This window comes from Eretmochelys imbricata, chromosome 11, assembly GCF_965152235.1.
Source record: "Eretmochelys imbricata isolate rEreImb1 chromosome 11, rEreImb1.hap1, whole genome shotgun sequence".
NCBI lineage: Eukaryota > Metazoa > Chordata > Testudines > Cheloniidae > Eretmochelys > Eretmochelys imbricata.
The window spans coordinates 69,069,563-69,096,845 of record NC_135582.1 but is presented as its reverse complement, the minus strand read 5'-3'; the positions used below and the strand labels follow the sequence as shown (position 1 = coordinate 69,096,845).

The 27,283-nt window shown below is 41.9% G+C and overlaps 1 protein-coding gene across 2 annotated transcripts in view; it reads right to left on the bottom strand.

Moving 5' to 3' along the window:
- Window positions 1–27,264, bottom strand: part of UBE2F (ubiquitin conjugating enzyme E2 F (putative)) — a 127,979-nt gene extending 100,715 nt beyond the window's left edge. Inside the window, exons 1-3 of one of the 2 annotated variants that reach the window (XM_077829590.1) lie at window positions 27,154–27,264; window positions 23,834–23,967; window positions 5,040–5,069 (exon numbers count right to left, since the gene is read on the bottom strand). In XM_077829590.1, the coding sequence (XP_077685716.1) occupies window positions 5,040–5,069; window positions 23,834–23,951 (148 nt within the window). In that variant the 5' untranslated portion in view covers window positions 23,952–23,967; window positions 27,154–27,264. The remainder of the gene's footprint in view (window positions 1–5,039; window positions 5,070–23,833; window positions 23,968–27,153) is intronic. The other variant, XM_077829591.1, reaches the window with a different exon arrangement.
- Window positions 27,265–27,283: the final 19 nt, after the last annotated feature.

Sequence of the window (27,283 nt, the reverse complement as noted above, 5' to 3'; positions counted from 1 at the left end):
CTTCTATTACAGCCTATGGTACAACATCATGCTGTTCTGCATTCCACATCACATTAACTAAAAATACTATTCACACCCACACAGTGTAATAACAGCTGAGCTATACTGAATAGAATATGCCTCCATGACCCAGCCTTGGTGCCAGCGGGCAGTGATTTTACAGGGACCTCTTGGGTTGGATATCTGCATAATAATTCACCAAAGGGTGGCATGTCAGATCTATACAGAGAGCCAGTAGCCAACCGGTCATCATAATTGTGAAATGTAGGTATGGATAACATTTAAGGAGTTATGTACCTAAATTGAAAATTATGCTCCCAAGGTCTTGGAGTTAAGGCAGGTCACCAGAAATCTGACCATTAGTGTATTGCATGCCTCACACATACATGCCTGTATGCCTATTTGGATACTGAGACAGATGCAAATGGAGTGATTCCAAAATCTACAAGGGAAGACATCTACAGAAAGAAAAACAGCAAAATGTCCTGCTTATGAAAAAGGATTGGCCTGGTATATCATGGAGCACAAAGATCACACTGAATCCTTCCCTTAAGAGGCCAGCTGACAGAGTGCATGTCTGTGAAAGAAGGGCCACAGCCAGCCTAGCTACAAAGCTCTGCAAAATATTTTTGGTGAGCAATACTTTATCAGACACGAGAGTAACTTGTTAATAAGTCTAAGCTCTAGAATGCACATTATGATTTTATTTTATATGTAACCATTCATTTCCAATACTTCTACTTGCTACTAACTGAATCTCCATACTTTGTTAAATAAACTTAATTTGTTTATAGTGAAATCATATTTAAGTGCTGTAAGTTAAGTGGAGTGATGATCTGAGATGGAACTGATATGCTAGGGAGTACTGTTTCTTGGGAAGCAGTGAACTGGTGAATACTTTAAGTGTCTACTAGAGTAGGGGCTGGACATCCAAGAAGATGCTTGGAGGGCTCAAGGGCTGGAGAGTTCCTATCACTAACCTGCAGAATGACATCAAGGCCTGTGACGCCAAGGGAGGAGTGCTTCGTTGCCCATGGCTGGCGGAGTTGGGAAGTTGATCCACGGCAGGCACATACAAGGCTTCCTCAGGCTAAGGGCAGCACATTTAAATAGCAAGGTGCCTAGCAACTCTGGGTTCCCTGGGAAGTATCACAGCCTACCAAAATGTGTTATTTCAACTGTCTTAGAGAGCAAATCTGTCTCTGTACCTTGGTCCCACCATGGTGGTTCAACAAACTCACTCAAAACCATTACGCCTACCACAGTAACAATTTCAAAGCCATAACAAGTTACCAGACCAACAAGTTCTTCCTCTGGAAACAGTTATCTAAATCATTTTCTCTTCATGTGATTTTTAAAAAAATAACGTAAAGGTCAGTGAGTTCAAATTTCAATGACATAGTTTCTTGCACTATTTTGGCCTTAAAAACAGTATTTTTGGGAGACCAAACAAGCTGAAATCCCATTTTGCCTGCATGTACCTTTTAATATAAAAAGTTAATTTAATTTGTTAAACAACATTTCAACATCTAAGACAACATATAGCCTGGTAGGGACTACTTGAATCTGGTGACCACAGAATATCATTTCAGAGTAACTGCAGCCATTTAAATCTTCAAATTCATTTATAAAGCTACACAGTCAGTACATACAAAGCTAACTCAGCAATACAAGAGCAGCGTGCAAAGATGCCGTGTTTTAATACCAATGTCTTCTAAAACAGAAGGTACAGACAGCATTTAACCTGTCACCTTAACAGGCCAAATCTCCTTTATTACCATCCAAGCACAAACCTTGCCAAGAGTATTTGGTAGTTTTGTCTACATTCTATTCAAGATGTTATACCATAACCACAGTATCTGAGCACCACTAAGAGCTAGTTACTGTGCTTATGTTCTTGAGACAATACAGGTACAGACTGTTTTAACAATAGTGGGAAGAGGTGTAGAGGAAGAAAAAAGGAGGGAAATAGGATTTCTCAGGGAATTTGATAATGGGATACAGTCCCAGACCAACAATGATCAAAAGTCAATAGCATCTGAAGGCTGTTTGGTGGCTTATGTGGAATGAGCCTGCAGCATAATGGCACCTTTGTTTGCAAACTACACAAACAGACTAAATAATAAACGGACATGGCAACTAAATTACCTTCTCACCCACAGAGGGAGTTTTTGCTGGTCAGGATGGAGACACATTTGCAAGATGCTATTTGAAAAATCTCCACTGCTGCAGCCCTGACCATACCTATTGTGTGGATTTCATCCTCCAGGCTAGTAACTTACAGTTTTTTAAACTGAGAAATAAAATAGCACTAAGCTCTCTGGAAATGTAGGTACAGTGTTGACACAAGCAATTTTCTAGCACAAAACCACAACTATTCATAGATTTTAAAGGCCAGAAAGGATCATCTGTGATCATCTAGTCTGACTTCCTGAATAGCAAAGGCCACAGACCTTCCACCAAAATAATTTCTACTACATATCTTTTCGAAAAACATCTAATCATGATTTTAAAATGGTCAGCGATGAAGAATCCACTACAAGACTTGGTAAATTGTTCTAATTGTTAATTACTCTCATAGTTTACAATGTGTAGCTTATTTCCAGTCAATTTGCTAGCTTCAACTTCCCTCCAATGGATCATATTACTCTACTAGATTGAAGAGTCCTTTATTAAGTATTTGTTCCCCATAAAGGTACTTATACACTGTAATCAAGTCACCCCTTAGCCTTTGCTTTGTTAAGCTAAACAGGTTGAGCTCCAAGATCTATCACTATAAGGCATGTTTTCAAATAATTTTTGTGGTTCTCCTGTGAACCCTATGCAACTTATCAGCATCCTCCCAGAAAAGGACACAATACTCCACCAGCGATCACACCATGCCAGATACCAGGGTAAAATAACATCACTATTCCTACTTGAGATTCCTGTATATGCATCCCAGATTCACATTAGTTTTTTGGGCCACAGCCTCACATTTCAAGCTCATGTTCAGCTCATTATCCAACACTACCCCCAAATCTTTTTCAGATCTATAATCAAGACAGGTTTAAAAAACAAAAAGAATTGCATAACGTTTTAGAATATTAAATCCATGTCAGTTATAATGGACTACCTCAAATTTCTAATTAACATTTCCTCACCACATATTTTAAAACCCCACAAACATTTAGATATTTTAGTTTGGCTGTGCAATTTATTTTGTGGTAAACAAATCTATCTAACAACCACCCATGCATACAAAGATGCATTAGACATCAGATATTACCCAGAGTTACAGACATAATGGGGGGGGGGGGAGGGGAGCCAAAATATCTGACTCCAGATTGGAATATCCAATGACACTTTATGATATAACTAGCCATTTTATAGGTATTTATTTGAAACCTAATTATGTTTAAGTTGAGTAAACACAGTAGTATATAATATTTCTACTATATACACAATGCACAAAAACACAGATAGGTTCCTTTATAAAATTAAGCAAACAGCCAAATGTGTATTATGCAAAGATATCACCATGTCTGCACTAACTTAGCTTTTGACTTCAAGAAATAATGCATCCAAAAAGCTGAAATTGCAGCAAAGCACAACAAAGAATATAAATATTTTATTTACAGGCATGTATGTGTTCATTATTAATCAGCTTATGAAGTGTCTCCATGCAAAAAAAATAAGTATTTTTATTAATAAAGTTGAACATACTCTTGCACAATACAAAATACTTCTATACTTAGGTAAAACTGAACAAAACAGTGCAAATGTGAGATATTGAAATATCAGCATTAATTTACCTTCTCTTTTTCAATTACCTTCCCCTTTTGCATGTTCTCACATTCCCTAGTGGCCAGCATCAACTTTTGCCCCTCCTCCTTTCTCCTCCCACCCAGCCATCAGAAGGCAATTCTTTTTAGTAGTAGTTTCTTACACTGAGAAGACTGAGTTTGAGGGTAAGGAGTTGCTCCAGATTCAGAAACGTTACAAGAGAGAAAGTAACAAGTCAGGGACTTAAGCAGCACCACTCAGATGCTTTGTCTACATGAAAGGTATTTTTTAAAAAGCTTCTCTCATATAGAAAAATGTCACACTAGCTTTGTCTACACTACAGTTTATCTGCCAATATAACTGGAAACAGAGTTCAGTGCTCTGCTTTTGACTATGGTTTCTGAAATGGAACTGAACACGGTTTTTCTTGCAAGCACAGACAAGGACAATAGTGTCCAGCAATGGTTCAGTGTACCCATTCTACGCAATAAATACAAGCCTTTAGAAACTTGCCTCATCATCCTGTGCTAAAACAGCTTTTTGTTTCACTCCAAGACAGCACATTCCTCTTATGCTAATACAGAATAATAGAGATACTCAAGGGGTCCAAATGATGACTGCTGTGAGAACAGCAACTTTGAATTTCCAAGATTCTGTGCACTTAAAATCCCAACCAAAACTCAGAAAGAGTAATTTTTCCACATTTAATACATGACTATCTGCTTAACAGGTACTAGTTTTCACAGGAGCACCTACCATTCCTTGCTCCTGTAAGAACACAAATGCTGGTCTCACCTTTCAGGATTTTTAAGTAGTGTTCCTAATGTTCTAATCTAGTGATTGTGTCAAGTGACAGCAGCCTGAAAGGGATGAACTACATCTATTTAGTCGGTTTTACAGAAACAGTTAACGGTTAACTCTTCTTTATCCTTTAATTCAGTATCGCTCTTATCTTGGAAATTATAGGGAGAGAAGGGAGGAGGTACCTCCCTCCATTCAGATAACAGAAAACCTTTAATCCCTGGAATATTATTGGAGAAGGGAATTTTATTTCCCCAAATCTAGAGCAGTATAAATTAAAAATAGTTACCAAGGGAGGCTAATAATTGCTTTGTGATAACTTAACCCCTAGAAGAGATATATACATTGCCAACCCAGTGAATGCTTAAAAAGGATGTCACAGTGCTCAAAATTATCAATCAGAAAACAAGCAAGCAGTCTCCATGCTCTTTATTCTTTTTCTTAAAATGCATAATATTGAACACCATACTTACAAGGTAAATTAACTTCAAGTTCTGCAACCTCTGTTAAAAAGAAAAGAAAGATTACTGTTAATGCTGGCTTCATGTTGCATGTGAAAATAAAAAGGTCTGAATGGACAGATGTGCTCAGTTTAAACAAACTTTTTTACTGCTTTAAAGGTATCATTTACTGTATTCAAGACAACTCCTCTTCAAATCCCTCCTTAACCACACTTCTTCTGGAAATTCTTTTTATATGTTCATCACCAAGTTCAACTTTTCCTCATACCTTTTGGACAGATGCTTATGGCAAGGGCTGAGAGACCAGGTCTTTTTAAGACAGGGTGTGTCTGGGGAAGAATGCCTTTGGAAGCATAGAGCTCCACATTCAGGGTTCATAGGACCTACTAGTGGGGGAGTTTTAAGTTATTACCAAAAAGTAAACATATCTTATTGTGTTTAAGCCTAACAGTTGAGGAAAACACATTACTAGCAGCAAAAAAAAAAAAAAAAAAAAGTCATGTCATTCTATTGGCTTGCAGTTAAATGATAATTTTTAGGCCATTTTTAAGGAGCTCTTAACCTACCAGACCAACCTTGCTCTCAAACCTAACTTATCTCCTCAGTGTATTTCATCAGTATACAATGCTTGGCATAAAAATGCATAGCTACAAAAAAATATGCGCAGCAAACCTCACTGTCCATAAAATAAAAAAACATGTCACATCAGTGATGGGAAAACCCCAAATATTCAGAGATTGGATAATCGCTTTAAGTGTTAGATACTTATTTGACATTTTGAAGGCTTCCACATTAATCCCTCCCCTCCCCTGGATCCAGGAATGACATGGTATATACTACTAGCAGGTAAAATCATGATTTTTACCGCCCCAGGAAAAACTAGTTACTCCAAGTTTAAGACATTTTCTATTTTAAAAACTCTATTTCATTAAGGCACATAACATTACACTTAGTTTTAATTACATATTTAAATTTTGGTTACATAAGACAGTAGGTTAGTAGTTTAATTTAGGCTTGTACAAATAAAAACTAAAACTGCAGTGGGCATAACACTAATAAATATATACATATATATACGGTAATTATAATACGGAATGTCAGTATAGATTTTGGTTTGGTATTTTCCTCCAGGAAGTTATACCTCTTGACTCATAGTTCAGTTTTCAGTATTATATAAACAAAAGTTGAAAACATCGGATTCATTGAAAATGACAATAATGCAGAGTTGTAGGCTTGAAGTATTAAGGAATCAGAAGCATGCACAATTACAGATTACCAGTCCAGATCCATTTGACCATGCAGCATTCTGCAGCAGACGAACAACTTTGATGTAGCTGACAGACGGAGCCTATTCCTGACTTTTGAACAGAGGCATCCAAGGTTTGAAAAGATTTGTTCTGTGCTTGCTGAACTTGTTGGACACTGGTGCAATCATTTTTCCCCAGTTTAACCTGGGTTTAACCCTATACTTACCAGTGTCCACCCCAAACTACTTTTTCCCCCCAGGAAACGGCCAAACCTGCCTAGATCCTCTCTAACTTGTATTCTTAGGGGAAGCCTTGTAGCCTGATACTGCATTAGGTGTGAAACCAGCCACTTAAACCTCCTCCCTCAACAGCTTCCTATGTTTATCCCCCTGTCACATTCTAGGGTGTAAACACCACCTGCCCTGCAACCTTGGGTGCCTCACAATGCTTTGCTGTTGTACCTCCCAACCAGGGCTGCTCCCAACCAGCCTAACAGTATGCAGGTTACACCCCGAGTGCCTATGCAGAGCTGCAGCCCTGGTCCAGCCACTGTGAACCCAGCAGCCTGTCAGCAACACACCAGTCATACTCTGGCTTCCACCAGCCTAGGTTACCACTTGCAGAGTGACCCCAACACACTACTAGTCCCGAATTTTCCCAAAAATGTGTGTCCTGCACTATCCAACCCTCTCTTGGGCTGTTCAGATATTAGAGGTCCGTTGGACCTAATATGTCAACATTCAACAGTTTTCTGCTTTAACTGGAGTTAGCAAACAGTTCAGTTTAAGGATTACTGGATTATTTTAGACTAAAAACAAAATACGTTTATGTAACTACAAAGAGAGGTTTTGAGTGAGTACAAGCATAAGGTATTACAACCAGAAATGGTTACAAGAGAAATAAAGATAAAACTCTTTTTAGGAGCTAAACTTTTACAAGTGGGACTTGGTTCGAGGCAAAATCCTTACCACATGTTCTCAGCAATAGGGCTGACCAAATTCCCATGTCAGGATCTCCCCCAGATTCAAAGGACTGGTTCCTTTATCGTCTTTATATGGGAGGGAGAGAGAGAGAGAGAGAGAGGATACATACACAAGAAGAGATGCCTTTGGGTGTTTTTGCCCCTCACTTTTATAGTCCAGTCACCCTTTACAGTGGCTTCTTCTGAGGATTACCCCCAAAGCAAAATTTATTCAAACAGAAAAGGCGACGACAGAATGCAACAGTCAAGGTGCCCCCATGCTCTTTCTTCTCCCTTGTGTATGCTGAAATGCAGATTTGCCTTGTCTCCTGCCACTTCCACCTCTTGCTGTCTCAAGGACCTTGTTTACTATTTATATGTAAAATGAGGTCAACACACATTCCTTTATTTAAGATAGACTTGTTTAACAACTTTGCCTAGTCACAGTTTGAACATGTGCTATCACCACCACACAGGGAGCATTCATAACTTTACATATAATGTTGCTACATACAGTACATTTCACCATGATATCATTGATCAGCAAGTTATTAGTTTTCTAACGATACCTCACAAGGCACAGTTTGTACAAAGATTATTACAACAGTCTAGCATGTGAATACAGGGATCCTTCGGTCACACCCCTTTCCTAAGTTTCCCCCTTCCAGTTCCTTTTGCACCTTCTCTTTGCTTTGTTTTCTGCGGCCCCTATGCTCTGCCCTCACCCAACACAGATGTCCCTTGTCATCTTCTCCTTCAAACCATTTTCCCCCCAAAGCTGCTGCCATGTTGTCTGCTGCCTTGCTGGTGGAAGCCAGCAGTAGGAGGAGTGAAGAACACCCCCGGAAGAGGCAGACAGGCCAATGACTGTATTTTGTGCAGCAATCTCTGTTGGTCAGATGGAAAAAAAGTACAGCAAATTTTTCACCCTTCCATCCCACCCATTCTGTATAAAGCCAGTCTCAGCACAGTTGCCTCGTTTTCAATTTTATTTATATTTACTCCTTCCCACAAGATTTCTGGTTTTTCAGCAAATCTTTTAAATATTAAAAATACATATTTTTAAAAAAATAAATCAACTTTTTTTCATTTCATCCAGGAAAGGCAATAAAACAGACTAATTATCGCACTTCATTTTCTGAGTCACTCACTAACTAGCACAATAGTTATATATTTGTCTGTCAACAATGCAGGAAAGATGTTTAAATCCGAACCCAAATATACAATTTTCGTTTTTAGATTTCACAAAAATATTTCTATTGGCTTAAACTTTTAAAAACTTTTTAGTTCAGAATCTAAATTGATCTGATAGTGGCTCTAAGGAAAAGTAAGTAAGGGCTATTTCCAGCACATGTGGGCTTTACTACAATTAATATTAAAATTGGGCTTTTCACCCTCCGTTTTCTGTAAGGTATTTTCTGTCATTTCATGGCAGAAATTATTCTCAGAGTAGAGCTTTGAGAGTTAAATATTTATCAGTCGTTAGACCAAATTCATCCTTGTAACTCTTTAGATACTGGGAACTGGATTAGATTAATGTGTTTTCACAGTATAATGAAAACAGATCCTTAAACTACACCATTCAAATTGTGAACTGATGCAATCCTAAAACTCTACTAGGGGTTCTTCTGTGGACAAAATTCTTAGGACTTCTAGTTATGCTCATTGCTGTGTTGCTGTAGCTTTGTTGGTCCCAGGATATTAGAGAGACAAGGTGGACGAGATACTATCTTTTTATTGGACCAACATCTGTTGATGAGAGACAAGATTTCAAGTCACACCATGCTCTTCAGGTCTTCTACTTCAGGTCAAAGACCTGAAGAAGAGCTCTGTGTGGCTCAAAAGCTTGTCTCTTTCAGCAACAGAAGTTGGCCCAATAAAAGATAACATCTCACCCACCTTGTCTCTCTAGTTATGTTCAGGCATTCATTATGGGTTTATGAACGAGTAAGCCTCCCACAACCCAGAAATCTCTCTCCCTGCTATGTAAGAGGGCTTTTATTTTTCTTTAAGACTTCATAGGAAAGGCACAGGGAAGTATACATTACACTTTAGCATGCAGATAATTACATTTCTGAACACAATACAATGTAAATGCAGTCTTACAAAAGTCAAATGTCGCAGCTGGTGATTACTTTTGGATGATTTGATTATTCTGTAATCATAATCCTGATTTTATGGGTATCAATGAGACCATAGCTATTTACTAAGAATTACTTTGTGGAAAGAACCAGACACTGAGTTTACAGGAAAGAAGGAACAGGAGAATCCCAATGGCAACTGCATTCCTCAAAGGTATGTGCTGTGAAGTGGGACAAGACCAGTGTTTCCTCTAATTTTTTCCATCCACGTGCGCAATAAATTTTGTTATGTGCACCGAGGTATGTGCAGATGTGTGCCACCAGTAGAAACAAAAACCTAGATATAATATATATTTTTTAAAAGTTACCATAGGGATAATTACTCCAGCCAGGACAGGTTAGGCATTTTAGAACTCACTACTCAAATAGTTAGATTTAAGTGTAAGAGAAATAAAAATTATGAAATGCATAGACAAGTCAAAATACTAAAATAACACACTTTGAAAGAATAAAATTACACAGACTATATGTGCATTGCAGGAAGTACCAAGAAGTAACCACAATAATACAAGTATGCGTTGGGGAGTGAGACAGAGACACACACACACACACACACACAGACAGACATACAGAGAGAGACACAGTGTGTGTGTTGGCTGCTGGGGAAGTTTCTGGGAGATGCTGTGTGCTGTCTCTTTAAGGCACTCACTGAAAGCTCTCCTGAGCCCTGTCTCCCCTCCCCTGCTCTGCAGAGATGGGGACATGAACACGGGGGAGAGAAAGACAGACAGACAAGAGAGGGGAAATCTCAGAGACCCTGAGCTGTCTCTTTAAGAAAGGCACTCACTCCCTGCCTGGAGGCTGGAGTCCTTCAGACCTCAGCAGCTCCAAGTCCTAAGCCAGGCTGTCCCCTCTCCCTTGCTCTGCAGAGATGGGGTACAGTGGCAGGAGAAGAGGGACACCCTGACATCAGCACAACCCCTACCCCCGCTCTGCACAGTCAGCGGGAGGGTCCCGGGAGCAGCTGCAGAAGCAGTGGGGGGAGGGGCATATGCGGCTGGATGTGCATGCTCTACTAATCAACTGCACAGCACTTGACTCTCTCCTGAGCAGCTGCCTGACAGCGCAGCTTAGAGGGAACATAGGACAAGACATGCTTTTCAAGATCCCTTGGAGCATGGTTTTATTAGCTGCTGCTGGAGGTTGTTTATTTCTGATCTTAAAGTCACAAAAAAACCAATATGCCTTGGCCCTTCACTTCACTTCAGAGCTGGGCTCCCAGCCAGCAGCTACCACTCCCCAGCTCTGAAGGCAGCACTGCCACCAGCAGCAGCTCAGAACTAAGGGTAGGTACAATAGCCTGGTGACCACCCCCACGATTACAACACTATGAAACGTCAGGTTCAAATAGCTGAAATCGTGAAATTTACGATTTTTAAAATCCCATGACCGAAATTGACCAAAATGGACCATGAATTTGGTAGGGCCCTATTTATAATATTTGAAATATAAAAAAATGTTTTAATTTATAGGGGGGGTTGCACTCAGGTTTGCTGTGTGAAAGGGGTCACCAATACAAAAATTTGAGAACCACTGATCTAATTATTAAAGTCAGTGTAGTAATTTATAGGAATGACAAAAGGGAAGATACAAGTAGATTGCTAAACCTCAACTGTGAGACCTAACAGAGGGAAAGAAGTTATTTACCATGCTCTGTGAACTTATTTACAAACTTCATGTATCACACTGACCTCTACTTTAAGAATCTCTTCCAACTTGATATTTACATTAGTAATGTACAGCTAAGCGATAAATTACTGTAAATTAATTTAAAAATTAATCTGTTTTCAGGCTAAATACTGAAGTATTTGTCAAACTTATCAGGTGGGACAGGTTACTATAAGCAGTATGCATCTGAAGTTGATGATTCAGTTAGGCTAAATGCCCTACACTATAGTAGCACGTAACAAACTTTCTGTTCAAAGTACAGCATAATCAGAAGTTAAACCCTCATTTCATTAAATGTCTCTTACTTTGCTGTAAGCATAATACAAGAATAATCAATACTTTAACCAAAACCTTAAAAATACTACTAGAACTCTGCTGATGTTTTACTACTCTATTGATGATCTACATACATTCATTGTAACTAGCTGGCCATTCAAACCAATTTCATCTGTGGAGAGCGTACTCTTCAAAATACAAGGCCTCACACAAGTAGAAGCAGGTATTACTATAATTCAAAACCCCCCTTTTAAAAATCTGAAAATATATACGTACTGTTACAAGTATCAACTACTGTTATATATGAGCTTCCCACAATGCAGAACAGATGTTTAAATCTTAACCTAAAATATATAATTTTCTTTTTTAGATTTCAAAAAAATATTTCTATTGACTTTAGGCTTTTACATACATTTTTGGTACTGAACCTAAACTGATCAGACAATGACTCTTAAAGGAAAGCAAGTTTTGTGACATAAAATGTAAGGGCTCTCTCCAAGACGTGGCACGTGACAAACACTGGAGAGAAATCTCTCCATTTCTCAGTTTGTTTACTTTTGCTTATAGTCCGTTTCACTGTCTTCCATGCATAGTACAATGTTTTCCTGTTTGCACAGGTCTTTCACACAACAAAGAAGTGGAAAACATTTCAAAAATTGGAACATGATTCTACCATCACAAAAATTGGTTGGAATGGAGCCGCAAGGAACAATAACTGAGCGGTAGTTGTGGAAACTGAATCTACCATTAACTTTTCTTCAGAGTCAATTCCAAATTGATGAATCTTCTTTAAACAATTTAGAGCAATAACAAATGTGAAAAAAAAAAAAAAACAACACGATTAAATTCAGTCATAAAAGCAGGGTTTTTTAACCAGTAAATTCTTCCTTCCCCACCGTAAAAATTCCCCAATAGTATGGATATGAACACAAAGCATAATCTTGATGGACATATGCAGGAGCATGAAGCTCAGAATGGAGCCTGCAAAATTACTACATTCAGAACAAAATTACCTATGATGAGATTCCCCTCCATCCCCCTTTATTACACCATATAGGGAAAGTGCATTTTGTTTTGTACGTCTTTTGATCCTGCCTGAGTTCAAGATATGTATCTTGACATTTATCTCCGCTTTCCAAATCCCAGTTCCAGTAACAGAACACTGACACTGACATTTCCATTTTCATTCTTCTTTCTAAAAACTGTATCAAGTCTATTATTCAAGGCAAATGGATGTTTTGCTCCCCCGGAGCTGTATAATTAAATTGTGGGTTGGTATTACAAATGAAGAGAACTTGTAAAGTCTGAAAAAGATTTTGTCCAATTCTACCCATTTTTATTTAGAGTGAAAGATGTATACTTTACTCCTTCCTCTTCCAAATGCTTACCGGAAAGAGAATGTTGTCAAACCACACACTTAGTCTATATGCAATATAACAGTAGCCTATCGAATTATCAGAAAACTAGCAGCCTTCAGTGAAATAAATCGTGCAGGCTAACAATGCAAAGGAATGGAAGCCAGAAATCAATCTCTCTCTAATCCAGAAAAAAACAAAACAATATGCAACCTTGTACAAGTCACTTTACTTGTGCCACAGAGATGCACACATGAAAATTAGGTACAAATAAGGACTAAAATTAAAATTGGGCAATGTATCAGAGCAAATCTCTCCTTTGTAAGTTAAACACTAGAAAGTCTTGACAATACTTTCCTTTGGATTTCTTCCAACTCCTCTTACCATAACTAATTTATGTAGGTTTTACTGTATTTGTCGCATACTTTCATGCAATTCCATTTTCGTTTTCCATCATTAAGTGCTGATCTTTAATTTACCCCAAAGCTCATCTTTCTTCACAAATAAGCACCATTTCACTGTAAGCTGATGTTATGAATCCATAAAAATATATTCCCTTTTCAGCATGCAATGCCTTATGTGACCATTTCAGAAATAGGCCTGTAGTGAACATAACAGATATATGAATGCATAATTTAACTTTTTTTCAATCCTTAGATGGACAATGCTTTCGAAATGTAAAGTATTTTTCTCTCTTTCAAGTCATACCCTTTGATCTTCTTGCTTACTATGGTTATGAGTAACAACAAGGATTACTGTAACTAAAAGATTAGAGTAAAAAACTAATTTCTCTGTTTTTCCCAGTTTATTCACATAGTGCATTTACCTGCACTTTCTCTTTCACTTCCCAGTTTTGGGAGTCTTTCACAAAGTAACAGAAAAGACCAATAAATAAATAAATAAATAAATAATCTGGTTGTAAAACCACAAAAATTATCAGGATGCCAATGGGGCAGGCACAGTACCTAGAACTATGAGTTCTGCTCTTTAAACATTTAACTAGATTTCAAGCTGCCAATATCTCCAACAGAAAGAAATATACAAGACACATGATGAAAAGTAAGATTTTGATGTACTTCAAAAAAAATGACAGGTTTCAGAGTAGCAGCCGTGTTAGTCTGTATTTGCAAAAAGAAAAGGAGTACTTGTGGCACCTTAGAGACTAACCAATTTATTTGAGAAGCTTTTGTGAGCTACAGCTCACTTCATTGGATGCATTCAGTGGCAAATACAGTGGGGAGATTTATATACATAGAGAACATGAAACAATGGGTGTTACCATACACACTGGAACAAGAGAGTGATCACTTAAGGTGAGCTATTACCAGCAAGGGGGCGAGGGGGGGGGAGTGGGAACGGGAACCTTTTTTAGTGATAATCAAGGTGGGCCATTTCCAGCAGTTGACACAAATGTGTGAAGAACAGTGGGGGCTGTAGGGGAGAAATAAACAGGGGGAAATAGTTTTACTCTGTGTAATGACCCACCCACTCCCAGTCTCTATTCAAGCCTAAATTAATTGTATCCAGTTTGCAAATTAACTCCAATTCAGCAGTCTCTCATTGGAGTCTGTTTTTGAAGTTTTTTTGTTGAAGAACTGCAACTCTTAGGTCTGTAATTGAGCGACCAGAGAGACTGAAGTGTTCTCCAACTGGTTTTTGAATGTTATAATTCTTGATGTCTGATTTGTGTCCCTTTATTCTTTTACGTAGAGACTGTCCAGTTTGACCAATGTACATGGCAGAGGGGCATATATCACATTTGTAGATGTGCAGGTGAACGAGCCTCTGATAGTGTGGCTGATGTGATTAGGCCCTATGATGGTGTCCCCTGAATAGATATGTGGACACAGTTGGCAACGGGCTTTGTTGCAAGGATAGGTTCCTGGGTTAGTGGTTCTGTTGTGCGGTGTGTGGTTGCTGATGAGTATTTGCTTCAGGTTGGGGGACTGTCTGTAAGTGAGGACTGGCCTGTCTCCCAAGATCTGTGAGAGTGATGGGTCATCCGTCAGGATAGGTTGTAGATCCTTGATGATGCGTTGGAGAGGTTTTAGTTGGGGGCTGAAGGTGATGGCTAGTGGCGTTCTGTTATTTTCTTTGTTGGGCCTGTCCTGTAGTAGGTGACTTCTGGGTACTCTTCTGGCTCTGTGGATCTGTTTCTTCACTTCAGCAGGTGGGCACTGTAGTTGTAAGAATGCTTGATAGAGATCTTGTAGGTGTTTGTCTCTGTCTGAGGGGTTGGAGCAAATGTGGTTGTATCGTAGAGCTTGGCTGTAGACAACGGATCGTGTGGTGTGGTCTGGATGAAAGCTGGAGGCATGTATGTAGGAATAGCGGTCAGTAGGTTTCTGGTATAGGGTGGTGTTTATGTGACCATCGCTTATTAACACCATAGTGTCCAGGAAGTGGATCTCTTGTGTGGACTAGTCCAGGCTGAGGTTGATGGTGGGATAGAAATTGTTGAAAAACAGAATCCAACAAGAAACTGCTGAATTGGAATTAATTTGCAAACTGGATACAATTAACTTAGGCGTAAATAGAGACTGGGAGTGGATGGGTCATTACACAAAGTAGAACTATTTCCCCATGTTTATTCCCCCCCTACAGCCCCCACTGTTCCTCAGACATTCTTGTCAACTGCTGGAAATGGCCCACCTTGATTATCACTACAAAAGATTCCCGTTCCCACTCCTCCCCGCCCCCCCGCTCTCCTGCTGGTAACACCCATTGTTTCATGTTCTCTATGTACATAAATCTCCCCACTGTATTTTCCACTGAATGCATCCGATGAAGTGAGCCGTAGCTCACGAAAGGTTATGCTCAAATAAATTTGTCAGTCTCTAAGGTGCCACAAGTACTCCTTTACTTTTTGCAAAAAAAATGCAGCTGAATAAAGTGCGTCTATGATCCCATAAGCATACACATTATACTTTTATCACTGACACTTTGTCATGTAATTTTTTTAATAAATTTTACTTTATTATAAAATTTAATTCTCATAGTATTTTTGCTTGCAGTCCCCTGGCCTCTTTCAATCATCCAAGAACAATCTGTCTTTGGCCCAGTCCTGTGAGGCACTGACCATCTTGAACAATCAGGCACTATCAGCAGTCATGACTCACGCAAAAGCTGGTCTTCAAAGAATGAAAATACGGTAACTCCAAAAAGTGAATTCTCTCTTTCAGCTGAAGTTGATGGCTTTCAAAAACCTGAACAGGAAAAGTTATAAATGCCATGTTTCCAGTCTCTGAAAACTAGCCAGTGCCCGCAGTATGTCAGTCTCAAGGAACAGATGGGGAGAACAGCACACAGGTAGCGAAGTAGAAGGTGCAAGAGTATGTTGCCTGGTCTACACTACAAAGTTAGATCGACATAAGCTGCTTTACGTAGACCTAGCTATGCACGTCTTTACACTTAAATGTCTCCCACCCATATAAGTGACCCATTTCAACGACATAGTAACACCACCTCTCTTTGCGGCACAGAGACATGGTTAATGTACAGAGGTCAACACACCGTGAGTGTAGACATTGCGTTACTTACATCAACCCTAACAGTCCTCCAGCAGCTGTCCCACAATGCCCCACACTGTCCAATGCCTTTTTTTTTTTTTTGGTTGTCCAGCTTGGTGAGCACACCTCTATCTGCTCTCCAGTGCTAAAGTGAGTTGGCGGATGGGATTGCAGAGCCATTGGCCATTATCTTTGAAAACTCATGGTGATCGGGAGAGGTCCCGGACGACTAGGAAAAGGCTAATGTAGTGCCCATCTTTAAAAAAGGGAAGGAGGAGGATCCTGGGAACTACAGGCCAGTTAGCCTCACCTCAGTCCCTGGAAAAATCATGGAGCAGGTGCTCAAGGAACCAATTCTGAAGCACTTAGAGGAGAGGAAAGTGGTCAGGAACAGTCAGCATGGATTCACCAAGGGCAAGTCATGCCTGACTAATCTAATTGCCTTCTATGACGAGATAACTGGCTCTGTGGATGAGGGGAAAGCAGTGGACGTGTTGTTCCTTGACTTTAGCAAAGCTTCTGACACGGTCTCCCACAGTATTCTTGTTAATAAGTTAAAGTAGTATGGGCTGGATGAATGGACGATAAGGTGGATAGAAAGCTGGCTAGATTGTCGGGCTCAACGGGTAATGATCAATGGCTTCATGTCTAGTTGGCAGCTGGTATCGAGTGGAGTGTCCCAAGGGTCGGTCCTCAGGCTGGTTTTGTTCAATATCTTCATTAATGATCTGGAGGATGGCATGGATTGCACCCTCAACAAGTTTGAAGATGACACTAAACTGGGAGGAGAGGTAGATACGCTGGAGGGTAGGGATAGGATACAGAGGGACCTAGACAAATTAGAGGATTGGGCCAAAAGAAATCGGATCAGGTTCAACAAGGACAAGTGCAGAGTCCTGCACATAGGACAGAAGAATCCCATGCACTGCTACAGACTAGGGACCGAATGGCTCGGCAGCAGTGCTGCAGAAAAGGACCTAGGGGTTACAGTGGACGAGAAGCTGGATATGAGTCAACAGTGTGCTCTTGTTGCCAAGAAGGCCAATGGCATTTTGGGATGTATAAGTAGGGGCACTGCCAGCAGATTGAGGGACGTGATCGTTCCCCTCTATTCGACATTGGTGAGGCCTCATCTGGAGTACTGTGTCCAGTTTTGGGCTGACACTACAAGAAGAATGTGGAAAAATTGGAAAACGTCCAGTCGAGGGCAACAAAAATGATTAGGGGACTGGAACACATGAGTTATGAGGAGAGGCTGAGGGAGCTGGGATTGTTTAGTCTGCGGAAGAGAAGAATGAGGGAGGATTTGATAGCTGCTTTCAACTACCTGAAAGGGGGTTCCGAAGAGGATGGATCTAGACTGTTCTCAGTGATACGAGATGATAGAACGAGGAGTAATAGTCTCAAGTTGCAGCGTGGGAGGTTTAGGTTGGATATTAGGAAAAACTTTTTCACTAGGAGGGTGGTGAAGCCCTGGAATGCGTTACCGAGGGAGGTGGTGGAAACTCCTTCCTTAGATATTTTTAAGGTCAGGCTTGACAAAGCCCTGGCTGGGATGATTTAGTTGGGGATTGGTCCTGCTTTGAGCAGGGGGTTGGACTAGATGACCTCCTGAGGTCCCTTCCAACCCTGATATTCTGTGATTCTATGACCCTATCACCACCCCACACAGGGCTGTGGATACCTCCAAGGAGCCAGAGTCACAGACTACTGCCGAGAACAACAAGGAGGTGGTAGTGGCAGATGAGGAGAAAAGGGAGGATTATAAAGGACAGGACCTGTTTTTGACTCTATCACAGTTTTACCAGTCCTGCCAGTTGAGCACGAGTGAGCTCCATGTAGGGGAAGGAACCTTGGGTAAGCGTGTAGACAAATTTTCCATGACAGGAACGGCACCCCCAATTAGCAGGACGCAGCTTTTGACTTTTCATTAATTTTCTCGTACTAGAAGTAGCAGCAGTACAACGAGACACAAGTTGCTATCTGCTTTTCATTCACCTATAGAGTTAGGCAGGACAGGCTATGTGGAACAGTTTATGTGCGCATGTCTCTTCCTCGAATTCTGAGAGATCGGGATGAAACTTCCATGGAGGTACATTGCAATCCTCTCCCAAAGGTTTCTAGGGATGGCAGCCTTATTTCTTCCTCTGCGGCAGGACACTTTCCCACACCAGGAGGCAATAAATGCAGCAGGCACCACTGTAGTACACAGCTAGAACAGAGGTGGGCAAACTACAGCCCTCAGGCCACATCTGGCCCGCAGAGCCCTCCTACCCAGCCCCTGAGCTTCCAGCCCCTCCCCCGCTGTTCCCCCTCCTCCGCAGTCTCAGCTCACTGCACCACCGGTGCAATGCTCTCAGTGGCAGGGCTGCGAGCTCTTGCCAGGCAGCGCACTCTTGGCGGGCAGCGCAGCTGCAGAGCTGCGGCCTGACCCGGTGCTCTGTGCTGCGCAGTGGTGTGGCTGGCTCTAGCCAGGCAGCATGGCTGCTTGTCCTGGTGCTCTGGGCGGCATGGCTGTAGCGCTGACAGCCACCAGTGCTCCAGGCAGCACGGAGGGAGCAGGGGAGGTTGGATAGGGAGCAGGGGAGTTCCGGGTGGTGCTCAGGGGTGTGGATAGAGATTGGGGCAGTCAGAGGGCAGGGAACTGGGGGGTTGAATGGGGGCAGGGGTCCTGGGGGGCAGTCAGGAAGGAGAGGGGGAGCTGAATGGGGCAGCGGGTGGCAGGCAGGGGCAGGGGTTCCAGGGGCAGTCTACATTAAGTGTAAACAACATTTTAAAAAGCACTTAATTAAAACATTCCAGATAGCATGGCTTTCAAATGATCATCTTTTTTCTAGTCTGGATGAGGTTTTAATGAGTTTGAAGACAACATATGAATGAGGTAGTAACCTTAATATCTAATACCTTAAATATCACCACTGATTATTTTAGCAGAAATATTCTTATCAGCTAGGTAGTTGTTCTTGGATGCACTGGTCGATTATCGGAGGTTAAGATGGCTATGTCCCAATCTACATCCGATGGTCAAAATGGCATCTGGGTTATTTGTGACAGCTGGCTGATAGCTAGATATTTTTTAGGCTGCAGTGTGATTAGTATGCTAATGATATCCAGTTCCATTTCTTTCACCAAACACAGATTCTACTGTTTCATTCCTTCCCCAAAGCCTGGCCAAAATAGACACCTACATGAAAATGAACTGGCTGTGATTATCATGTCAAGACTGAAGTGATATCTTGTTGAAAGTGTCAAACATCTAAGTAGAATGGGCTGAGACTATCTGCACCAATTAAAGGAATGCCCACCTAGCACCAAAATACTTCAGTCTGGGTATCCTGCTGGAGTCATCACTACTCCTGGATTTTGAGGCCTTGTCTACACTACAGAACAAAGCTGTTACTGACAAGAAATGTCAGCAACAGGTAACATATACAGTTAAATTGTGTTTAATACTAGTTCAGCTACATGTACCTAGGGGTTACAGTGGACGAGAAGCTGGATATGAGTCAACAGTGTGCCCTTGTTGCCAAGAAGGCTAATGGCATTTTGGGCTGTATAAGTAGGGGCACTGCCGGGAGATCGAGGGACGTGATCATTCCCCTCTATTCGACATTGGTGGGGCTTCATTGGGAGCCTGGTCAAAACTGTGACCAGTTTTGGGCCCCACACTACAAGAAGGATGTGGAAAAATTGGAAAATGTCCAGTCGAGGGCAACAAAAATGTTTAGGGGACTGGAACAAATGACTAATGAGGAGAGGCTGAGGGAACTGGGATTGTTTAGTCTGCGGAAGAGAACAATGAGGGGGGATTTGATAGCTGCTTTCAACTACCTGAAAGGGGGTTCCAAAGAGGATGGATCTAGACTGTTCTCAGTGGTACGAGATGATAGAACAAGGAGTAATGGTCTCAAGTTGCAATGGGGGAGGTTTACGTTGGATATTAGGAAAAATTTTTTCACTAGGAGGGTGGTGAAGCACTGGAATGCGTTACCGAGGGAGGTGGTGGAATCTCCTTCCTTTGAGGTTTTTAAGGTCAGGCTGAACAAAGCCCTGGCTGGGATGATTTAGTTGGGGATTGGTCCTGAATTGAGCAGGGGGTTGGACTAGATGACCTCCTGAGGTCCCTTCCACCCCCGATATTCTATGATTCTATGTATAGACAAGGAAAAATGGTGCTGACTATTGCTTGTTCCAACCTATCTACACTCATAGCTAAATCATGTTTTAGCACCAGTTCAACATCACCCCTTGCTGACACTCATTGGGAACTGGGAGTATTTATTTCTTGCACTGTAGACAACACCTAAAGTAAAGAACAATTGGATCACTGACTTTAATGTACACAATTCCCAGGAGACTGATCACTCCTTCCTGACATACTGTGCAACAGTCATCCATAAATGGAAAACCTCCAGGCTAAATAAATTAAGGAAATTGTTTCTACTTAGGGCTCCCCATAAAATTCAAGCTTTGGCTTGTGCAGAATGCAGCTGCCTGCAGTTGAGTACAGGGTGAGTCATTATTGTCCCCTCTAAAATAGAAAGAGTTTTGAAGAATGTCTCACCATTGCTCACATGGTTCAGCTGAACTGTTGTTTGCAATGTTAGAAGCCCTAGTGTATACAGGCTTTTGGCTGCCAACACAGTTTATCAGTTCCCTGTCAATTAAAATTTGCTCCCTGCAGGTCTAAGCAACACGGTGTGAAAACTACATCAGGAGCTGAAACCCCATCTACACTAGGGCTCATAACACCGACAACACCCGTTCAGCTGAATTAAACAGTGGGGTGGGAGGAGGTATTGTTTCATATTCTCTGTGTATATATAAAGTCTGCTGCAGTTTCCACGGTATGTATCTGATGAAGTGAGCTGTAGCTCACGAAAGCTCATGCTCAGATAAACTGGTTAGTCTCTAAGGTGCCACAAGTACTCCTTTTCTTTTTGCGAATACAGACTAACACGGCTGTTACTCTGAAACCAATCTTAACAGTGGGAAACTTTCCAGAAATATACCTAGTTTAGACAAGACCTGTGCAATTAATGTGCTAGTCAGTTATCTTTTAAGACTCAAATTTTCCAGGACCCAATTACCTGACACTCCCTCTCCACCTGTACCCACAGCAATAGTTAAATCAGCTTGTTTGTTCTGATGTCAGTTCCCTTGACAGCCAGCAGGCCCACCCCCTAGAATTTCTCCCTCTGGACCAGTTTAACTCTGGTCATGACATAAGGCTCATTTTATTTAATAATTGGTTGCTGTGGTTGAGATTTGTCTGCTTGTTGCTTTCAGTTCTAATTTTAATTGCCAGTTTGGGATTTGTAACTTGTATAACATTTAGTCTACTAAAGTTTGTTAGTGATGGTTACAGCAACGGCTATATCTTTATATCACTTTCCCATTGAGTGCAGGAGGAAGAATTTGAATATATATGTCTACATTTTTGTAATTAAAGAACATTGTTGCCATTATTAAGGGTACTATGAAAATTCATCTGATAGAAAATGAAAGATGTTTAAATATTTTGTATTATAAGCAGTGATTAGAATGTACTTTACACCAGTGGTTCTTAAAGCCAGTCCACCGCTTGTTTAGGGAAGCGGCGTGGGCTCAGGGACATGCTGGCCCCCTTCCCGCAGCCCCCATTGGCCTGGAGCAGCAGTTCACCGCTCCAGGCCAATGGGGGCTGCGGGAAGTGGTGTCGGCCAAGGGATGTGCTGGCTGCCCTTCCCGCAGCCCCCATTGGCCTGGAGCGGCAAATCGCGGCCAGTGGGAGCCGCGATCGGCCGAACCTGCAGGTAAACAAACCAGTCCAGCCCACCAGGGGCTTCCCTGGACAAGCGGCAGACTGGCTTTGAGAACCACTGCTTTACACTACATCACCATTTTCCTTTAACACACAGGGCACATATAACCATGCTTAAAGCTAAACTGCAAATCAAATCATAAATCCATACTTTAACGGTTTCAGCTAGACGCTCTTGGCAAGCTTTTTGAGAGACCTAAACAGTGAAGTCACAAGCATCTGTAACTTGAATCGAAATCTTCCCCCTACATGGCTACACAAATGAAGGAAGATAAGATGTGAGGAGAATCTGAATGTGGCCTACAGGAGGATGCAAAATCTACAACAAATCTATTCCCTGCTGTGTGACAGAATCTAAGTTTTCATTTTAAAACACAAGTTTCTAGCACTATGGCTGGGAAGTAACATGACCAACACAAAATGAACACAAACGGATGCGTTGAGGTCAGTTTCAAGTAATCCTGAAACAGTGGGACTGAGAAATATGAACTGTTGCATTTGAAAAGACCACAGAACTTCACTATGACAACTTACAGGTCAACATTGATAATTTCATTGCTAATCGTTTTTAGCAAAAATCAACTTAACCAGTTTATACATTATTATATGCAGTGGAACACCTGGGGCAGTGAAAAGCTGTTTAGTGTTGCAAGGATGGGGAAAAGGGGAGTTAAGCTACATCCCACCCTCAAAACGTCAAGTGCTTTGAGATTTTAAATGCAATATCCTGTACCACATAAGATCTGGCAGCAGGAAAATTGTATAATTTTAATATAAAAATGCTATACTGATTTTATTATTCATTTTCATATTTAGTTCACTGGCCACTGCCTTTTTTCCCCATTTACACAGAATTGCTGCAAAATTTGTAGTCTGCCGCAGCAGAAATCTGTGGAAACTAGGGGATCTTCCCACAGACTGATATCCAGCTCGCTGCAGTCTACAAAAGCCCTTCTATAAGAGCTCAGTAAGATGTGCCGCTGAAATTTTTTTTTTTTTAAATCCACATTTCTTACCCACAACTTTCCGTTAACCCAAAATAGGCAGTAGCATTATCATCTGTTGAACTGGCTATTTCTTTTTCATTTCAAAAATATTAACGTTCAAAGATTTCATTTAATCATAGTTCAGACGTCACTGAGAATTACCTCCATCCGTCACTGAGAATTACCTCCATCCGTCACTTACTTTCAGAACTTGCTTTCCTGTCACAGCCAGTTACCTATATTTCTGTTAACAGAAATATTTTCCAGTCTAATCAACTTGATCTTCTTGTCCAGTTTATTCAGTAATACTAATGTCACCATATAATCACAATTGATTATTTGATGACTGCGATGTCAAACACTGGACTTCAGCACTAAATAATATAAAAGAATGTTCTATTTACAGATTATTATTATTTTTTGCATTACTTGCACCTATGTGGCTACTAGTAACACAAAGTTTGAACTCAATACTGCAGTGCTGAATCTCAGATCTGGAGATTACTGCTTATATAATATATAGTGCACAGTAATATGCGTCCAAATCACGGTAATAGTAGTATTAATATGTAGCTCTTGTATCGCACTTTTCATCAGTAGATCTCAAAGTGCCTAAAATCTTTAATTGTTGTATGCTTGTCTCTCTCACCAACAGAAGTTGGTCCAATAAAAGATATTACCTCATCCACCTTGTCTCTCACGATCTTTAATGTATTTAACTTCACAACACCCTTGTGACATAAGGAAGCCCTTTTAAAAACATTGATGTAAACTCTTGCCTACAGCATTTAGTATTGTTAGTTGATGAACTAACTATATTTAATGGGACAGCAAATCTTTTAAACATAAGGATCAATTACCTTTAACAAGCAATTTATCTCTAATAGACACTCTCCGAGTAGAATCAGAAGCTGGGTTGGATGTACGAGGCCCTTTGACACCATCATCTCGCTTCAGTTTGCTTGCCAATGTTAGCATTACGGCTATCTTCAACCTAAAACGCAGGCATCAAAATAAGATAAGTCACTACAGTTCAAAGTGCCAGATAAAGTCACAAAGTAGTCAAAAGTTGGGACCAAGTGTAGAGCCAAGTGGTATTCATGGTATCCTACTGACAGCTTGTCTACACTTGAAAAGCTACAGCACCATAGCTGCACGGTTGTAGTGCTTCAGTGTAGATCTTACCTACACTGACGAGACGGGTTCTTCTGCCAGCGTATAGTTAACCCACCTCCCCGAGAGGTGGTAGCTAGGTGACGGAAGAACTGTTCCATTGACGTAGCACAATCTACACAGAGACTTAGGTCGGCCTCACTACGGTGCTCAGGACAACTTGAGACAATTTCAGGTGTAAATACTAAGGCCTTGTCTACACTGCCACTTTACAGCGCTGCAACTTTCTCACTCAGGGGTGTGAAAAAACAAACTTGTGTGGTTGAGTCACAGTACTGGGAGAGCGCTCTCCCGGTGCTCTAAAAAACCCACCTCAACAAGGGGCGTGGCTCCCAGCACTGAGGCACTGTTTACACTGGCAGGGGAGTGTTTTTTCACACCCCGAGCAAGAAAGTTGCAGCGCTGTTAATTGCCAGTGTAGACAAGCCCTTAGAAGGTAGGCTGACATAGCTACTTTGGGCAGGGGTGTGGAGAGAACAAACACAACACACCCCTGCATGACGTAACTATGCTGACCTCACCCGCTGTATAGCTTCAGCTATGACGATGGAAGAATGCTTCCATTGGTCTGGCTACCATCGCTCAGGGAAGTGGTGTTCCTATACTGTTGGAAAACCCCTTCTGTCATGCCAAGTGTATCGATACTATAGCTACGGCTACAGCTATTCTGGCATGGTCTCCTTAGCGTAGACAAACCTTAAGCATCTGGATAGATACAGAGGCCCAGCCACAGCTCCTAAGATAAGAAGTGATCATTTTGTTACATCAGTCTTCCCTTAAAGGAATTAATGAAGATTTCTGTGATACATCACTATGGGCCTCCATTGTATAAAGGCATACAAAGGTCAATGCTTGAAAATTACAAAAACAAAACCTAATCAATATGCCAAATAGCTAGAAGGCACTTATGCAAGACCACTGGTAGTTCTAGAGAAAATTGCTCTTTGGTAGGCCAGGACCAAAGAAGCCTGGGGAAACTGCACGCTGTAAGATTTTTGTCTTCACTGGAGGAAAAAGGATGTGCTCTTACATTAGTAACTTTACTTAGATTATCTCAAGGTAAAATTCTAGTGAAGGCAAAGCAGTTTGCCATTTCATACAAGTTAGCAAATGGAGTTAAAACTAGAAAAACAGGAAGAGGCATAGTTAAGTAGGGCCTTAAAGATATTCTTAAGAATCATGAACTTATAGTGAAGAAGGGTGAGCCACTGCCGGGATTCATAGGCTAGGTAATGTGGTCAGAACAAAAATAGAGCCAACGTAGTTATCAAGGAGGCCAGTAAGGCAACATTAATCATAACATAACATGAGGGACTTGACGAGAGATTTTGCTGTGTAGACTTCAGCTCTGTACCTGTATGCTCCATTCTTGTGGACAAGCAGTGAAGTAAAATTGGCCAAATTGCTGCGCCAGCTATTTCACTTTCTTACCACATCCATTTATACTACATAATAGACAGCCAGGGAAAAATTTTAGGCCTGCAAATCTAGATAGTGCACATGTAAAAGCAGTTATTTTCCAAAATTCTGGGCAGACAGTAGCATGGATCCAGGCTATGATTTATATGCCAAATTTTAGAAACTCAAAATGCCATTGCATTAATTAGGTAATGAACAGACACAGAAAGGGAAATGAAGGCATTAAACTGGAACAAAACGGAAATGTTGAAAAGCACAAAACATAGCAAAGAACTGAATAATAAAGTTACAAACAATCACAAATCATATTTGTGGAATATTATACTAATAAAAAATGCAAAGAGTTTGAATGCACTTGGTGTAGTAGCCTCTAAATCTGGTCCTGAAATATCTACTTACCTAGGGGAAATATAAACCTTGCTTGGCAAAGTGAGCCAAGCTAGGGTGGGAAACCACCAATTCCTCCTCTCTGGAGGAAGGAGAAAGGGCCAGAGAGCAGCTGAGGGAAGAGGAGCGGAAGAACAAGGAACGAATGGCACAGGCACTAGGCTCTCACTCCTTTTAAGAGTAGAAGAAAGAAGAAGCTGGAGCACCTACTCCTTTCCCCAGAGGAATGGGGGAACAAAGAACAGAATGACCACATGGGGAAGAGTAGCTCCTGTCCCCTCAGATCCTGGGCAAGAATAAGGCCCAGATCCTCAAAGGTGCTTAGGTGCCTAACTTTCATTGATTTCAATGGAAAGTAGGCACCTAAATGCCTTTGCGAATCTGGGCATTAATGTCCCCCAGACTGCACTAATGGGGGCAGAGCAGGAAGTGTTCAGAATTTGTTAACTGGGGGGCGGAGTAGAAGAAGAGGGCCTGGGGACAGCCCAGAATTTATTTGGCAGGAACAGAGGACAGAAGAGCCCCCAAAACGTGTTAATTTAATCACTTGCGAGGCTCCAGAATGATGGATTGTTGTGAGAGAGAAGAGCTGACATGGGGAGATGCATAAATTAAACAGGGCAGGTAGTAGCTGGGAGCTCAGGAAAGTTGGCAGATTCAGGATTTGTCTACACTGAGTTGCTCCTACTTAACTGGGCCAGTCGGTCCCCAGAGGTTGGGGGGATGCTAGTGTCAGTCAGTCTGTCCCCAGGGCGAGGGGAGATAAAAGGGGGCAGCGTCTGTCCCTTTGGGAGGAGCAGGAAGGGGAGGCAGAGTCCAACCGTGGGCAGGGCGAAGGGGAGGGCAGGAAAGGGGACTGGGGTTGCGGAGGGGGCAGCATCCAGCTGTCCCAATGGGGGGAGGGGGAGGGAAAGAAAGGGGGCCGGCGTCCCCCGGCCTGTCCCCCTGGTGGCGGGGGAGGGAGGGAAGGGGGCCGGCGTCCCCCGGCCTGTCCCCCTGGTGGCGGGGGAGGGAGGGAAGGGGGCCGGCGTCCCCCGGCCTGTCCCCCTGGTGGCGGGGGAGGGAGGGAAGGGGGCCGGCGTCCCCCGGCCTGTCCCCCTGGTGGCGGGGGAGGGAGGGAAGGGGGCCGGCGTCCCCCGACCAGTCGCGCTGTGTCCCCGGGGGGAGGGGCGCTCGCTGGCGCCGGGCCGGGCGGACTCACCTGGGCACCGAGTCAGGTCCCGGCTGCAGCGGCCCCCACCATCCCGGCCTGCCCGGCGCGGCGCGGCCCCGCCCCGCGGCCCGGCGCTCCCGGAAGTGGGGGCGGGGCCGCTCTTTCAACACCAACTTTA